General features: G+C 39.3%; 1 protein-coding gene across 1 annotated transcript in view; it reads right to left on the minus strand.

The window, feature by feature from the left end:
- Window positions 1-17,159, minus strand: part of ASCC3 (activating signal cointegrator 1 complex subunit 3) — a 251,047-nt gene extending 233,888 nt beyond the window's left edge. The window contains exons 1-3 of the mRNA XM_054279359.1: window positions 17,120-17,159; window positions 2,905-3,048; window positions 2,062-2,212 (exon numbers count right to left, since the gene is read on the minus strand). Coding sequence (XP_054135334.1) covers window positions 2,062-2,212; window positions 2,905-2,994 — 241 coding nt within the window. The 5' untranslated portion in view covers window positions 2,995-3,048; window positions 17,120-17,159. The remainder of the gene's footprint in view (window positions 1-2,061; window positions 2,213-2,904; window positions 3,049-17,119) is intronic.
- Window positions 17,160-18,742: the final 1,583 nt, after the last annotated feature.

Consider the following 18,742-nt stretch of genomic DNA (forward strand, 5'->3'; position numbering starts at 1 on the left):
AAAGAGCAAAAAATTCTAGCATAAGCAGATAGAACAAGGCTAAGTAGCTAGAAATTCAATATATAAATAAATTGAGGTGGCTACAAATTCACTGTTTAGCTTGAATTTTCCTGTGGTGTACTTTGAAAATCTGAGAAGTTCAAGGAGAGGATTGGAGGTTGTAATTACAAGATAATTACATACCTACATATGGAAGATACATGACATAGACACACACATATACAACAGACATGTAAACAGGTCTCAGAGGAAAAAGGTGGTTCAGCCCCTCCCTTTTAGCATTAGCTATAGAGGAAGCACAAAAAAACCTTACATCTAAAAACTTGCAGTTTGTCTGCATGAAGCTCAATTATATATTCCTAACATAAAAATGCATGTTATTATTTAGAGTCAATTGTCTCAGAACAGAAGTAAAGATTACTAAACTGAAAGAGAAATTGAAGCATTTGAGAAAAATCTCTTAGGTTTACTATGTGGTTTTCTCCTTTATTATCGACATCTCCTATTTGTCAAAGTATCTCTTGAAAAAATACTACTCCTTCCATCTCAACAAAATAAACCAGACAAGATGGCAAAGAGATGCACTACTAGAAGCTACTCTTTTTGGTATTTTGTTTTGTTTGCCAGCCAACATTTTAGTCCAGTACCACTTGTGATTAAATTATACACAGTGGATATTTAAAACAGCTCTCTCAATCAATATCATTTATCAATAAAGATGGATAATAGATACTTCTCCTACTAACTCTATGGACTGGCAGCTGGTACAAACTCAATCCCCATCTTGCATGACTTTTCCTCAAGCCCTGTGTGTTGCAAGTGCCAGCTGAAATCTGTGCACTGTAGGAGAGGTACCTGAGTTAGGGCAGAGAGTGGCCCTGCCCAGGGGCCTGTCTCAGAAAGACAGCAGCCACATGCTTAAATTGCAGCCCAAAGAGGTTAAAAGTCTACCAAAGGTACTAACCAGAGTTTAAAACTGCCAGTAGTTTGAGAAATACTCAAAAATGTACTTCTGATGACTGAAAAAAGCAATACTCATTTACAACCATTAACAGCTTTAATAGGCATCTTCTGCAATTGTACAGCACAATTGACTACCACCACATGTTGGACATGAATAACTTGCCTAGCCCATTTTGAAAGCCTGTGTTTAGACATTGGTTTCTTTCTCAGTTTACTAGGTATTTCCAAATAAATGGTCAAGAAATAGAAGTACAAGAGGGGCAGGTTAACATTTGTATTGTAATAAAAATCTCTGGTCTATAGTACCAAAACCAGGCAAATACATTTATTTTCATTCATTCTCTCTGTCTTTTTACTAATGTTTCTATTAAAGATATTTGAAAAAACAATCAGAAAAGGAGAAAATATATCTACAAGATTGAAAGGAAAAATCCTTAAATATGTGACCGCAAGAGCTTGAGCCATGCGCTCAGTTTATGACCTGATAAAGTTAAATTTTGCTAAAAGCAAAAGCTGCATTAGCTTTAGTCTGTCAACCAAAAACTAAATTTCCAATCAAAACTAAGTTTTCACACTTTCTTTGTCATAGTGTATTTCAGTATTAGAAGTTTAATTCCAGATGAGTGCAATATATTTTTATTTCTCTCCTCAACACCAAACACTTCAAGGAGAAAATATTTCTTTCATTTTTATCTGCCTGCACAGCAGTCCAATTTTTCATTATACCAATTATGTAGAATTAAAGCAGACAACATCAGGATTGTTCTTTTCTTAGAGTACTGCTGTTCCAAAAGAAACAGTTGGTTTTGCTTAATAACTGTCAATCACAAACCATACCACACTCTACAAAACAATACTATCAAACAAGTAAGAATATCCATATAACAATGGAATCTTAAAATAAAACAGAGGGCCAAATTGTGCATATGTGTATCAGATTAAATGGAGTTTCAAAATTATTATAGGGCAAAACTGGCATCAAGGTAGAACCAAAACTAAACTGTACCAGTGAAGTATGCAGGCAGAAAGCAACTTGAACCTGCTCCCACCCCCACATAAAACAATGTATGATTAGACTACTAAAGAACAAAAACATACCTATTTGTTTTGCAGCTTGTAAGATAGTTTTTAAATCACCATTTACAGTTTGGTATTCTTTTTTGTCTAAATTGTCATCAACAAACTTTATTATCTTCTTCCAAGTAAGATCGGACTTCAGCAACTGGGCATGTAGTTTTGATCTTTTAGTCTGAAAATGCAAAATATTTGGGTTTTTAAATTTATTTCAAATTAATACATGAGGGTTGCTTTAAAATTAAACACCAGATAAAATCAATTCTTTCCAATTGCATTTAGTCGGTGTATAGTACTGACTGGAAGCACTTTTCCTTTTATCTGATCTTTAGACTCTTTCCTGAGTGTATGAAAGAAAGATACACAAAAGCAAACACACTCTCTCACTAATTTACTCTTTCCAGAGCAAAATCCTCTATAAAGCCAAACTCTTGCAACTTCAAGAGACTTACAGTTCTCAAGATTCCAAAGTCATTTCACAGGTTTCCACAAGGCATCTATTGCTTTAATGCATTATTTCTCAGGAAGCAAAAGAAGTACCTAAATTCAGTGAACTTAATATTAGAAGGGAAATGTTTGGCTTCCCAGCTTTACATAAGTTCAGAGCTAAAAGCAGCCCTGTCCAACTTCTTGAAAGACAAATTAACACAACCAAGCAAGCTTTGCCATATGATTGTAAGGGCTAAATACAAATCACAAATCTACAGCAAATTTGACTTTGAGTGAGGACACTATGAAGGAATGTACAGGAAATTTTACACACTCTGCCCTTCTTGCTCGCCTACTTTTATAAAATATCAATGCAAATGAAGAAAACAAATGATTCTTACTATAGCTATGCTTTGTAAAGGAAAAAAAAAGCTTTACCATTAAGTCAGATAATTCTTCACTGTAATCCTCATGTTTAGTGACATTTGAAAAGGAGCGTAAAGCGCCTGTCAGACGAGGCAAGGCCATCTGTTACTCATTCAGTGATCCATAGGATGAGAAATCAAATCCCAGTTCAAGCACCTAGATGAGAACAAAACATGGCTTTATTAATGTTATAAATACAAACTTGCATCATAAACTTGAAAGACCTTTTCGAGCTAGCAGCACTTGGCTCAAACTTCAATTAAGCCAGTTAAAAAAAGATCTCTTAAAATGATGATAATCAAAATTAAATAAAATGAGGTGAAAGGCACAGAGCAGAGGCAAGATATGGGAACATGCAGAGGTCACTCAGCAGGTAGTTCTTTTCTGTGCTCCCTAAATAAAAGTTACCAGCAATGAGGCAAAGTGGCAATTATTTCTTTAGCACCCCTAACACTGAGTATTACAGTGAAATCTATGTAACTGAACTTTAGCTCCCAATAGCAGTAAGTGATTACAACCTACGGGAAGATTTCCTCTGAGCCAGCCCATGCTGGGAGCTCTCAGGTCATTAACAGCCTCTGGCACTGATGCAGAGAGAGGCATCTTTCTTGACAAGTGCTTAGCCATTTTTAACCAGCAACACAGGGAAAGAAAATTATGACAGGAAATAAAGACCGTCAAAGGCATAGCATTGAACTATTATAAGAAATAAAGGGAATAAAAAAGGCTACCAGAAAACTGAACACACTATGCCTTGGGATGTTTTCATCTCACAACTGGGAGTGCACACACACTTAGAGCAGGCCTCTCTTCAGAACTACAGCTTATTTCCGCGCAGTTTTATTTCCTCTGTGGAACACGCTCATATCTATGCACCAAAACACAGCTGTTCTCCATCTGAAACTGTACTTCTTCCAAGCCTTTTACTGAAATTATTCTCAAAGTTATTTAATTTCAAAAGGTGCCCACAGCTGAATTGTTTAATGAACCCTAACACACAGCTACAGTTCCTGATGGTACTAGATAAGATACAGATTTAGATTATTTTTGAAACAATTAATGATACCATTACAAAGCTAATGATCTGCATCATTCTTAGCATGCCTGAAGATCAACGTCCATCCAGAATTTAAAGAACTCATAACAGAGTTAATAGAATTACTTCCCCCCCAGTCATACAGTACAGAACTCTCTGCTTTCATCCAATTATCCTTAACACTTTTCCTTATTTAATGACTGCATTTGTATTTTAGCTATCAGCTTTGCAATACAGCGCAAAAGAAATCCAGATGCAGCATTCCAGTCACAAACAGAGAAATGTCACTGACTTGTTAGGTCTGCTTGTTTTCCCACCTTGCCTTAAGATGCTTTTTGAGAATGATTTTACAGCAGCTGATATTTTGGAGACAAATGTTATACCAATGAAGCTACAAAATTTGGAAATACAAAATCTTTAACAGTGAAGGGCAATGAGAGCATGTATTCAAGCCTAGAAGCAGAGAGAGCCAAACATCACTGCAGCTCTTTTGATATATTCAGTGAATATATGACATGTAACTCATACCAGCATAGCTCCTAGTGAAAATGGTCTCTAAACATTTTAGCAACCATTATTAGAAGGGAAGTAATGTGTCCAGACTTTGAGGGTACATCACTCTCACGCTGTTCTAATGACAGAACTGCCATTAGCTATTAGAGCTATTGGGTCCATTTTACCTATTTATTTTATACCTACATTTAAATACCCTTTTCTGTAGCATTATGTGCCTCTATAAAAAAAATGTAAAAATATAACTCTAATATTACTTTAATTGTCCTTTCTGAAATACCATGCATAGCAATTTATGAAAGTCAGAACATACTTATAAAAAGTTCACTTTTCACACACACTTATAAATTTCAACGCATCTCCAGCAGGCGCATTTATTAGGAAACTGAATTGTAAATGGATATTTCTTTCTCCTTTATTCAATTTCTTTATTAGCAGCTCCTGAAATAGAAAACCTGAAACACCAGAGAACAAGAAAGGGCACATTGTCCTGACCACAGGCATGGCCAAAAGCCAAATCCAGCCCTGTAACCCTAATCTTGTACTAGTAAATGCTGCTCCACACTTGCCTGTGTGCTTTCAGAACTTGCAGGTGTCTGAGGAGGCTGGTTTTGCAGAACTTCTGCCTCCCATTTATAGTCAAATACCACACAACCCCCTTCACTTCTGGTACACACCCACTCTCAGCAGGGCATCAACAAAAAACAAAACCAGCTAGTAAACAGAATGCAGGGGACAAGTGCAATTAATTACTCCTCTGTTAAAACTTAGAAACTTTGGCTATTATTCTGCAGCATATTAAAGCCAGCTCTGAACACTAAATCCAAAATCATGTGGTCCTATAAGATGCACTCTAAATTTATATTTGTTTTTAAAAAAATATGCTACCTGCCTTCACATAAAGCTTCCTTATGTAGATACCTGCCCGCATCACACTGCCTTAAGAGTGGATCAGCTACTCCTCATCGTTCCACAGCCATCATAAGGGTAACATTCCTTCTGGTTTGAAAGAAATATATCTGTTTCCTCACAGGTGGATGTGAAACAACTGAACTACCAAATGATCCTGCAAAAATCTGCTAGTTTTGAAACAAGGACCTAAAAGGCAGTGGCAATTAAATCGTCTTTTCCACAGCCCACATACAGAAGATGAATTTTTGCCATCCTTCTGGCCATTCCCCCTAAAGAAAAGTATGAGAAAGGTACCATCTTAAATCATTTCTGTAGGACAAATGGAATGGGAATTTAACCCTCATATCAGTGTGACTTTACATGGTAAAAAGATTTCTTCTCCTCCTCCACCCCCAATCAAGTAAGGACATTTTGGGTACATTCTGCTAATGATTCCTAGAACTATCTCAGATTTCCTGCCTCTTTTAGAAAACACTTAAATTCCACCAAGCCAGTTTGTAAATTAGAAAGAGCAATATTCACCCTTCTAAAGCTTCGTGAAGATGAGAGAAGGTAACTTTTAAAGTCTATTTTGTATCTTTTACAAACAAGTGTGATTTTAACACTGAAACTTTGTATAGAAGAAAATAAAACATAAAGACAGATTATACTCAGAGTTCAGGTAAACAACAATTCAAAGTTTATTGTTAAATGTAAACATGAATCATAACCTCAGCAGGTTTTTACTCATTAAAGTGAAACATGAAAAAAATTTCTAACAATACCACAAAGGTAACAAAAATTCTAGAGAAGTTTTCCACTTTGTATTTTCACCAGCTACTTAGGTTTTTGTCCAAGTCCTGGCCTTCCTATGTTTCTAATACAAGCAAATAACAGAACCATTTCTTTTTCTTCTTTGCTGAAATATTAAAGAGATTACTGTAAAAGACACCTCCTTTTGAAATTTACTGAATCCCTATGCCCTCTAACAGATCAAGCCAGCTGCCCAGTAGGGCTAAGAGAAGGTGAATGCTCAGATCAGGCACGTCAATGTTCAAGCTGAACGGAAATCTTTCCTTCCTTACAAAGGATGGAATAACATAGCATCAACACAGCTAAAAATCACAGGTAAAATCCACAGTTACAAGATCCTAAAGTACCAGTTTCTGTAGTCTATAATATTTTACTTTTTATTTGTCCTTTAAGACTTCACAGCAGTGATTCTGTTTAAAGTATTTAAGGAATACTAAGCCATGTTCCCAGATTTTGCCTATATTACCTATAATTCTTCCAGCTATTAATAAGTTTCTTGCTGTCTATGTAAACCTGCAATTTATAAAACCTAAAGAAATTATTACTAGTAACTAATCTAATCAAAGAACATTATAAAGAAAAAGAGGCTTTTAGGCATTGGCAGTGAATAGCAGGTTGCTATTGACCACAAAGTATTTCAAACAGCATTTCCTCTTTCACTTGAAAAAGTGGAAACATTTCAAATGAAAAGGAAACTGAAAGGGCAAAAGATATCCCACCCACAAGGCCATACAAAAGCTAAAGGGACACTGCAGCTTTTTTCACATTTTAAATACATAATTCAAACAGTGAGACCATTTATCAATACATACAATATTTTACTTTACGCTACTGTGTAAGAAGACTAAAAATAAATCCCCAAACATTAAATTTTACTGATATGAACACATTTTAGAATAGTTACAATTAACTTCAACAACTTCCTTAACACAAAGGTAAACTTGATATTTTATTTACAAATAAGACTCAATATTTTAAAAAACCAAACAACACATTCTACTCCGTATATATCCTTTCTAAATCATATACACCAAAGGAAAAATGTTTTAAAGAAAACACTTAAAGAAAAAAAATTAAATCATTAGATAAAAAAGCTATTTTGGATCTCTGGGAACATTTTTATTAGATTTAATAAAATTTCTTATCCAAGCATGTTTGATGTCAACAGTACAAATACACCTAACATCAAAGTTGTTAGCCAGGGATAATAGTGGTTTAAGAATGTCTGGGACATTAATCAGAAATAACATGACACTAAAACAACAGTATTTTCAGACTTTGTATTTTGCACCTTTACAAACACTGCTGCCCCATGTAGTACCAACTGTACGCTTTCAGACATCTGACTTTCTACAAAAGGCCCAGACATCACCCTGGAATTCTCTCAAGTTGTCTGGGTCAAATATTACTGATCTCCAGACAAGACTGGGTCAATCTTTAAAAGGGTGATGGCAAGATTAAGGAATATGTACTCAGGAAGAAACAGTGGCTTCCTGACACACAATATTCTCCTCAGTGAATACCAAAATTCAGACAAGTGTCTTAGCATAACAAGAAGGCACAACAGTGCCTCTGTGTGCCACTGTTCACATAAAAGACAATTTCAGCATCTTAATTACAGAAGTCACTAAACAAAAACCCTAGAAAATCAAATAATGAAATTACAAGTCATTCATTCAATACAGTATTAACCCTTTCCACATTTTTTCATAATCTTAACCATGCACATGTGATCGCCAGCTGCCTAACACTGTATCTGCTTGCATCAGCTGGAGAACCATTTCTTGTGATTATGCCTGATACTGTTCTGGGATGATGCCAAACATGTGGCTTGGCTCAATAATGTGTTCATTTTACATGTACTTTGAGATAGTTACTGAGGATTGCTATTGTTAAAAAAGAAAAAAAAATGAAAACAACCCTTTCTTCAGAATAACTCATCTTCCTTTTCCAAGAACATAAATTGTAATTCAGTTGTTAAACCAAAAAATGTCTGTAGTTCTAAACCTCATGGCCTTAACTTTTAACTTCCCTGCAGCGAGAGATAAACTGTATCCCAAGCTACAGAAACTTCCAGACTTGCCTTACATGTGGAGATGTACTATAAGCAAATTTCCAACTTCAACATACGTAACATGAATATTCACGTAAAAACTAGGCATAAGCCGCAAATACAAGATGGGGATGGTCTAGATGTCACTTGTTTAGTTTTAATTTAAGTTTAATAGGGGGCACTCTGTGTCTCTGTTACACACCATGCCATCAACAGAGGCTGAAAACAACCTCAGGGGTTTCGTCTTGCTCTGTTCTAGAAAGGCTTGTTACTAAAGGAAGAGATGTATGGGAAATAAACAGGGATGTAGCTGGTCAAAGGAAGGAAAGGGAAGAAGAAAAATAATAGGTAAGTGAAAGAAAAAAGTTTTCAGCTAATGACAGCTAGGTAACACACTGCATCTCACTGAAGATGGCTGCGAGGCTGTGGGATACACTTCAGCAAATATAAGTGCTAAAACAATACATGTATAACACATAACTGCAGAACTGCTGGGCTGCTGGGCTAAGAGCATGCTGGAGAAGTTGCTCAGATGGTAGTAAAAAAAAGTCTCTGTAACATGCTCCTGCAGTGAACAGCAAGTGCATACAAGGATAAAGCCCCCAGAGTGAACTACTCACCATTACAAGGTTTTTAAGTCTCACAGAGATGTGTTCAAGCACTCAAATCACTTACCATATTTACAGACAACTAAACAAATGCCTCAAATACTGAATTATCCCCAAGTTCTAAATAACTGGATGCTTATTAGCCACTCAACACCATATTATCCTTCATAATTAACCTGATTTCCTTCAAAATAGGGCTTCAATAAGCCTCAAGTTGGGTATTGGATCATTTTGTATCTGGAGCATTCTCCCAAATGATTCTGAAGGAAACACTTAACACCTCTGTGAGAAAAACATTACATATTTCAGCATTTACAAAGGATCTCAAGTGTAATATAATAAAAGACTAAGCCAGGTACACTAATCTTTAAGACCCTGCCTTTACATTATTACTCAAATCAAAAAAGAGAGGTGGTATGAGTAGGATTGCTGTCTTACTTCTTATTAACCACTAAGTCATACGCTTTCGTTACAGCAAAGTCATTAGCAATGTTCATACTACCTGCAAAGACAGGAGGATGTCAGTTCTGAATTAATTATCTTGCCAAACATTGAGATTCCTTCTTGAGGATTTCTTTAGTAATTAATTATAGGTAATAAAGTCTTTGCATCTTGCAGACAACGCACAGTAGCTGTGTAAGCACAGTGCAACTTATGCCAAGATTCACATTTAATCTTACAGAACAATTATTCTATGAAAGCACTGAAGCAGGATTTCTCATTTAGAGAAAATAATAAATTTTTTTTCGTGTTAAGCAATTTTATCAATACAACTGGTAATAATAATGGTAATGCTGCAATCTGAAACAGAAAACCTGCAAGTATCTAAACTACAGAATTATTTTTCAGAACCGAAACATGCTGAGTTTTAGACCAGTTAAGAAAGAAGCTGCAGATTCTACAGCCCTTCTAGTAATAGAAAAGAAAATTAATTTAATTGTCATGCACTAAAATTATGAAAATGGCCTTCAAAAGAAACACAGATTCTGGACAACTCTGCCTATCACTAAACAAACTGTTTCCCAAACTATAAAGTCATCCTATTTCCAGCAGCTTTTGAGTCAGACTTTTTACCAGTGGTTGCAGTAAATAATACAGGAATACGTAGAAAATGACTCATTACATAAAATAAGAACCAGATGTCAATATTCACACAAATGCATCAATTTAATTAAAATAATGCAAGTGTATTGTGCAATTTTAAGTGTTTGCTACATTTTGTAATATTTGGATTTTTTGCATTCTTTTAATTTTTATATAATGTTTGCAAGCTTTTCTGTAAGATGTCCTTTATGCTTTTTTCTATCATTCAGTATGTTATTTGATACCTGTCATAATTTTTGAGGTGGGAAGGAGTCAGAAAGTCATGACGGAGTTTGCAGAAAGCTCTCTAGTTTATATCTTTCCAATAATACACAGGGACCCAAAAGCTGTGCATTTTATCCATAATTCCTCTAAAAAGTGTTTTAATTCTGAATACACTACACTACCGCTCAATCTTTCTAACACTCCTCCTAAAAGTCTCTGTTGGCATATACAACAACTTTTCCAAAGGTATGTCCATACAAATGAACCACTCATGGTCTAGCAGTCCTTTTATCCCTACTGGATCCTTGTCACAGCACACTAAAGGCTCAGTCCAGCTCAGTGGTTAAAAAGTTACAAGTTGGTATTTCCTATCAGAAAATCAGACAGAGGCACATTCATAAGGCAGCTCACTGACCTCATGCAGTGGAGATGCACAGAGAGTCCCAAAAATCAGCCTACCAAGACAAGCTTTTCAGTCCAAATCACACCAGCCTTTTGGGGATGCCTTTCCCTTCAGAACTTCCTCCTGCTGCCTGGAGGCACTACCACCCCCTCCTCCACAAAGAGAATTGTAAAGAAACCCAAGGTTGTAACAAACACACAATAACCTGTCCCAAGCCAGACCACTGTCCACTTGATTTAGCTTAAATATTACTTAACATTGGTAGGATACAGGGGTGAAAGAAGTCAAAATTTCAGCTTAAAATTTATGCAAAAAAATTAATTCAAGGTCTGCCCTGCATTATAAGTATACCCCTACAGCCTGAAAACATGCCTACTTCAAGGCAGAGACTCTTCTGCAAAGAAAAAAAATAAGTTAATTAAAAATACATTTAAGCAGGACTCAACTATTGGATAGATACATAGTCACATAAAGTAATTTTATTAAAGGCAGGATCCCTTGTCTTCTCTTCAGAGCTCACATGCCACACAGGCACTTCAAACAGCACACCAGCTATTTGATGACTAGCAAGTAACAGCTTTCTAATTGATAATTCATCATTACTGCAATTGAGAATTAGAACTTAAAAAAAGGCAGCTGCAATGTTAAAAGTGCAAATTAGAATTAAAACTAACAAATGCTGCTGGATCCTTCTTGGGCTGTCTATAATGCTGGTCATATATATGCAAGAGGATATTTTGAGAAGAACACCTGTACAATTTCCTACAGGGAGGAAATCCCAAACCATCTTTCCAGAGCTTGCAAACGTGTCTGCTTATCACATAAGAAAATGAGGGGAACATCAATTGAGGCATAATATTATTCCTGGCAGATATAATAAAAAGGAAAATGGCCCCATTATGTCTCTAGTGATTTGAGGAGGTTAAAACAGGGTTTTTCCAGCTGTACATTTTTTAAATGGCTGCATTTCTCGAGTAATAGTCATATTCTGCGAGAATGTATGTAAAATATTTTAGAAAATTGTACTGTAAGCTGATACATACGTACATATTATACAAAAATCTCCCATTGAACAGTTAAAAGCCTTTGAATAATTATTATGAGTATTTAGCATGGCACATAGGATGCCTGCTCAGACTTACAGAATCAACTTTTAAAGAAACCTCAGAAACAAAAATGCTACCCTAAAGTGAAAATTATATAACCAAGCATTTTATTTATACCATGTTTTGGAAGCAACATAGATGTGTACCATATGATGTCACACTCAGCAGTAAAAGCTGTGGGAAAGGAGAAGCAAGGGGTGTGGGGAATGAAGACACACATCCACACTCATGGGGTTTGTCTTCCCAAGCAACTGTTGGACATCTGATGTTTTCTGCCCATTTCACAGCCAAAGGGAATGAGTTAGTGAGAGGTGAGGGGGGCATTTGGCTACTGGCTGGGGTCAACTCACTACAAGTAATAAATTTATTATAAGAAACAGAAGAGACAATTTTCAGAGATCCTCTTTACTCTTCCTGAATCCTTCAAGGAGAGGACACATTAGAATAATGGAATCATTAAGGTTGGAAATACTTCCAGGATCATTAAGTCCAACCTTTGACCAAATACCACCATGCATGATACTAAAATGTATCATGAAGTGCCATGTCTACTCATTTTCTGAACACTTGCTCCCCCTCAGAGCAGCAGCTAAGACGAATGTCTTCCTATTTCTTGAACAAATTCATCAGAATCCAGTTTCCAAACAGAAACTCCTTAAGTGGCACAGTTCAGCAGTCCTCAGTAGTTTCAAAGAAAGAGCAATTGTTTAAATGGCTGTATGGTTTACAGAGTATTTGAATGCAGACAAGGATGTCACAACTGTACAAAGTCATCTACTTAATCTGACAACGTCTCAGAAGCAAGTTTACAACTGGAAAACTGAAATTTGCTCCACAATTCACCTGACAAATGCTTCAATCACCAACCTGTCATTCCACAATCATCTATTCTTGCTGTAAGACCTATTTATGTTTAAGATGCAGGCCTGTAATATCAGATTCAGTCTATGTTTTAGGCCAAACATCCAACATGCCTTTGGGCAAAAAAGAGTAACAGATGGCTCAGAGTAAGCTCATGCTTTAGAACAGTAAAGTCGAAGGAAGAATATAATTTATACCCATAAATTCCACATACAATGAAAGGGGAGAGACAGCAACTCTTCCATCCCTAAAATATCAACTAGGTAAAACATTCTGCACCTTCCTTTTAAAGTTATTTCCCTCTAGCACCCACTAGATTTAATGACACAGAAAAAGAACAAGTTTTATTTCACATCTCAGAGCTGCACTCAGCAACAGGTTGGCCACCAAACTCAAGCCCACATGTTTATGTAGTGAATAGAAGACTGAGAATACCAACTGCCCTTTCTGCAATACTCAAACAGTCCACATTGCTACAGAAGCCTAACTCTTTCTTGGCTTCAGAACTGTCTCATGGATTTTCCTTGAACTACACACAGTCACGTACAACTTCAAGAGGAATATCTATATCTGGAATAAGCTCAAGAAACACCCAGAATAGGGATCTTTCACAACACTGGTTAATTCAGTGAGCACGATTACCACAGAACCATAGGATGCTGCTATTCCTATTGTTTCCTTCAATCACATTTTTATGTGTTTGTGCAATGTTGGGGTGGCTAGACCCTGGTCAGCAGCCATGCTGCTGCTTGTTCACCCCCCACAGTGGGACAGGGGAGAAAATAGGAAGAAGAAAGGGGAAAAAAACTTACAGGGTTGAGATACAGTTTAACAGATGAAGAAAAAGAAAAATAACCCCCAAGTGAAGGAAAGAAATGCTCACCACATCCCACAGGGTGACCAATGCTACAAGCTCCAGTTTACTAATCTCCAAAAACCAGACATCCTGAAAGCAAAAACGCACCCTTTCTTCTTCCTCGACCTGTGCTTTTATTTCTGAGCATGACAATACACAGTACAGCACATCCCACTGGCCAGTCTGGGTCTACTGTCCGAGCTGTGTCCCTACACAGCCTCTTGCCCACCCCCTCCCTACTTCTGGGCAGGGAGGGTGGAAGAAAGCTTTGATGTTGTGCACGCCAGGAGCAGCCAAAACATTGCAGTGCTATCAACCCACAAATCTCAAGCACTTCTACTGTGACAAAAGTTAACTCCTAAACCCAGTATAGGAATGTGCTCACATTGGCATTGCTCAAACAGAGGCAATCAGATTCCTCAGAGAGAGATGAGCATAAAGAATGCCCTGACTGTGCATTTTCTTATGGGTTGTGCTTGCAATAAACACAAAATTGCTCCTTTCTGTGATGTGATGAGGTATTTAAAAAGCCAGAAGGGCTAAATACACAATGACTGACTATTGCTTATAATGTAAGAATAAGGAGGTACATGACAAAACTTAATAGTTTAAGGTGAGAATAATCCCAAGTACAATGCCTTTCCTGCAAAGAACAAAATTGAATTTGGGAATTCATTGCCACAAGATGCCAAAAAGTTCAGGTATGTCTAGATGAATTAAGGGACATCAAACACCTTGGCAGCCTCTGAACTCAACAGCTTAGAAGGTGATAATCAGTCATTTAAATAGTGGATTACAAAAGATAATATGAAAGTGAAGGTATAATTGGATTCGTCTTCCCTTTTTTTTCAGTAGATCACCTAAGCACCTCCCACTGGCTGCTACAGGAGAGAGACACTAGACAAACATCTTTGGATACAGAGCTACAGGGTGAAATAACAGAGATTCTGAGGATTACAATTTGGGATTTAGGAGTCTAATGTCTCTCAGTCTGTTTCTGGGTCTTACCCTTGTTTCTTTCTCTTTTTAGTTCAGACATCAGCTGTTATATTTCTAACATCCAGCTACACATTATAGATAATTTGCTAAATTGCTTTTGATTAGATAAGTTTATCTGAACTACAGAGTAGATTTTGGTCTCAGTTCTCTCTTCAAACATTAAAGCATAATTCAGTATAAGAAAATGTGTAGGCTACTAAGTGCTCAACACTAACTTCAACAATTGTTACTACAAACAATTTACCAGGAAAACAGTAAGCTGTTATTTAGAGTAATGAGGACTTCAATTTTCCATGGGGAAATTTTGTAGGAGGGAGAAAAGAAACCTGTTCAGCACTCAAAACACCCATATGAGCTGGTATTAATCCCATCTCTAACAGCTTCCAAATAAACTTAACTTTATAACTAACCAGAGAAAGACAACATGTGTCTTCCCTTCCCACAACCACCTCCACACCCCATTAGCAGCTCCTGTAACTATTTGTAACTAGCTCCTGTAACAGAAGAGGAATGAAACATGCACGAATAACATGGATCAGCCTGAGCTCAGTTTAGTATTTATAAAGGATAACTTTTTCAGAGAAAATACTGTAGGTAAATAGGACCTGCAGAAATATACACCAGCCTTTTAAGAAGGATGATTTTTCTATTAACTCTGTAAAAAAATATTTTTCAACTATAAATGTTCTTCCTGAAAACAGAACTAACACTACACAATAGAAAACTGAAAATTATACTGAAAAGAAAGGGACTGCAACTACTTTATAGAGGCCAAATTACAATTGTCTTGATCACATAATCATAGAATGGGTAAGGCTACAAGGGACCATGGTGGATCATCTGGTTCAACCTCTCTGCTCAAGCAGGCCCATCCTAAAGCACAAGGCACAGTGCAGACAGTTCCTGAGTATCTCCAGTGAAGGAGACTCCACAACCTCTCAGGGCAACTCGTTCCAGTGGTCAGTCATCTATACAATGAAGTTCTTCCTTATGTACCAGCAGAACTTCCTGTGCATGAACATCTCCCCATTGTCTCTGGTCCTAGTGTTTGGCACCACCAAAAGAGCCTTGATCCATCCTCTTGACACCCTCTCTTCAGACAGTTATACACATTTATGAGGTCTCCTCTCACTTGTCTCTTCTTGACGTTGAACAGGCCCAACTCTCCCAGCCACTCTTCGTAAGAGAGACGTGTCAGTCCTTTAATCATCTTCACAGCTTCCACCAGACCTGCTCCAGGAGCTTCAGGTTTAGCTTCAAAGCAAGTTCTGTAAACACAGAACTATCAGAATAAAACACTGCTGTTTGACAATTTCTTGCCTTCTCTCTGATTCAGTGGAAGTTGTGACATAACCTCTTCCAAAGGCCAAGCTACCTTTTAGAGAAAACTGAGGTCTAACATGTAAACTACACATACAATAGTATATACAGGCCTTTATACAGTGCATAAAGTCCACAGCTGGGAGTTGGTCTGTACTCCCATACAAATGTGACGAGAGTTCTTCCAAAATCTACACATATAATTCCAAGATGATGCATGTTTACTCTCCTCTGGCCAGAAGCAAGTCAGATCCAAAGGAAATCATTTTACTACAGCACCTGCTGAAAAGCAGCATGTGTTTAATCAGACACACCACCTCACCATTGTGTAAAGATGGCATTGTTATCATCAATGCCATCTTTAGATGAAGGACAGTTTGCATCTGACCTGACAGCTGGATTGGTTTTCTTCCTCTTAAAAACTTAGCTCTGCAACCTACCATGTGAACATACAGAACTCTTGCTGCACTGTCTCTGAAACTTCCAATATTTTTTTCCTAGTCATTGGCTAGACTCAAATCAAGTCTATCTTCTGGAAAGTAACTAAGCATGACTATTAGATTTCTACACAAATTACATTTACTGGTTTCACTTCAACAGAACTACCTTACAGTCAATTGTTCAAAAAGCCGTAAGACTTAGAGTCTACACCAATGTTAGTATTTTAAGAACAACAACAAAACCTACACTCACAAATCACATAAGTTTTTAAGCAAAAGTATTATTTGAATTCCAATACGATACACACTCCTGACGCACCGGACTTGTAAGCCTTAGGTCGCTACAAGACTGTCAAGGGTTTTATAAGCAAAGCTGTCACTACCAAACAAAATGAAGCAGCACCCGAAAGGAAAAAACACTCTACGTGACCACATGCTTTTTTCATTCTTCACTTCTGGGTCTCTAAATTTATTAATACCACTAATAAGTACTGAAAGCACATTCGACAGCGGTGCGTTTCCCACTTGACCACTCCCACCAGCAAAGCCGTTCCGAGAAGCAAAGCCCGGCACGGAGGGGGGAGCGCACGGCACCCGGGCCTTCAGGAGGGGCCTGGCATCACCGGCCGCGGTGCGCGCCGGGGCTGGGGCACGCCGAGCGCTCCGCCAGCCCCGGCCCCGCTGCTGCCAGCCCCGGGCACGCTGCCTGCCCTGCCCGCCGGAGGCAACGCGTGGTACCGGCCAGCGGCCCGACTATCCCGAGCCCCGCGGCCCGGCTGCCCCGAACCCCGCGCCCCGCCAGCAGCGCAGCGACGCCCCTGCCCCGGGGGCTGCGGGCAGAGACCCGCGCAGCGGCGGCGGGACGCTCCTCCGCGCCTGGGCAGGCCGGTCCCGGCGGTCCCATTCCCCACCGGGCTGCGGGACCGCGGCTCCGCACCGGCGTTGGCGCAGAGCAGCGCCCGCCCGGAGCCTCCCCGCGGCCCCCACGCCGCGCCCGCCCGACCCCCGCCCGCCGCGCACCTGCCTTACGGCCCGCCGGTTCCGCTGCCGCCAAGAGCCGGCGCGGCGCGACACTGCCGTACGGCGAGCGGGCGGGGCCCGAGTTCGGCCCGTGGGGCTCCGCCGGTGCCCGCGGCGGGGCTGTCCCGGTCCCCCCGCGAGGCTGTCCCGGTGCCCCCGGCCTCCGCTGGTGCCTGCCCGGGTCTCCGCGCTCCGCCGAGCCGGCGCCGCGCTCAGGCCTACGTCGGCTGCAGGCCGCGCCTCCGCCGCGTTCTCGGTGCAGACGAACGCGTCCCGCCGAGGTGCCGCCGCTGCTGAGCCCGGCCGCCCGCCCCGGTTATGCCCGGCGTGGAACACGCCGTGGGGGCAGCGCCCAGCAGTATTTCACAGAATCACAGAATGAATTACGTTGATAAAGACGCAGTCTGTACCGAGTTCAACGTATGACCGAACACCAACCACCGTGTAACCTAAACCATGCCGCCCGGTGACGTGTCCAGTCTTGCACCTCCATGGTCGGTGCCTCTTCACTTCCCTGAGCAGCCCATTCCAGTGTCTAATCACCGTTTCTGCGTAGAATTTTTTCCTGTTGTCCAAACTAAACCTCCCCGGCACAGCTTAAGACTGTCGTCTTGTCCTGTGGCTGGTTGCGTGGGAGAAGAAGCTGATCCCCACCTGGCTACACCCTCCTTTCAGGCAGTCGTAGAGAGCAGTAAGATTCCTCCTAAGCCTCCTTTTCTCCAGGCTCAACAACCCCAGCTCCCTCAGCCTCTCCCCATAAGACTTTGCCCTCCTGTGTCAGTGCCTGGGGCTTCCCTGGATGTGGGTGTCGTGGCCTTCAGCCTCAGTGCTCTTTAGCAGCTCATCCATCCCCTGCACAAGTAATTCTTGCCAAACCATGTGTCTACCTCGGTGTCGGCCTCTAGAGCTTTTCCACTTATTCAGTTTTATAATTTTTGAAGCAAGCTCTTCAAATAAGTGGCCTATGTCCTCAGTTGTATATGTGTGTATATATATATATATATACACTCTATATATGTGTAATGTGATGCTTTTCAATAAAGATATTATCTGCTAGATATTTAGTGGACTAAAAATGCCAGACATTGCATGGAATTAATTTTGTCAAATGCAGATTTCATAACGTAGACTTAATATGTGCCTCAGGAAAAAATTGTTCTCCTTTCCTTCAGTATGTATGAATTTTTTTGGAAGACATGTGACGTTTGATGTCCACATCTTAAACAATCCTTTGCTTACCTGTGTTATACCAGATTTTTGGCAGCATTTCAATATTAATTACTATGTAAATCTACTGTTCACTGTCTTGTCCTTTATTTGACTCCTATGCTTCTTGCATGTCCAATAAAAAGGTGTAAATAGTATTTCTCCATCTTTTGCATGAAATCCTTCTGGCAAAGCCACATGACAAGTTGTAATTCAAATTTGAGAAAAAAGGTTTCAGTCAAGTAGGCTCAATATTGTAGAATCTGAGAAGCGAGAATGCAAAACACCCTGGAAATTTATAGGAGTTAATTCACCACTGTACTCCTCGCTTCACGTGTTTGTTAACCAAGCAATATTACATTTGGAGTCAAACCAGTGTTGTTCACCTGGAGAACAATGGGCACTCACAAGACCCAA

Source organism: Melozone crissalis, unplaced genomic scaffold (assembly GCF_028551555.1).
Source record: "Melozone crissalis strain CALT ecotype California unplaced genomic scaffold, PUWL_Pcris_2 ptg000027l_1, whole genome shotgun sequence".
Taxonomy (NCBI): domain Eukaryota; kingdom Metazoa; phylum Chordata; class Aves; order Passeriformes; family Passerellidae; genus Melozone; species Melozone crissalis.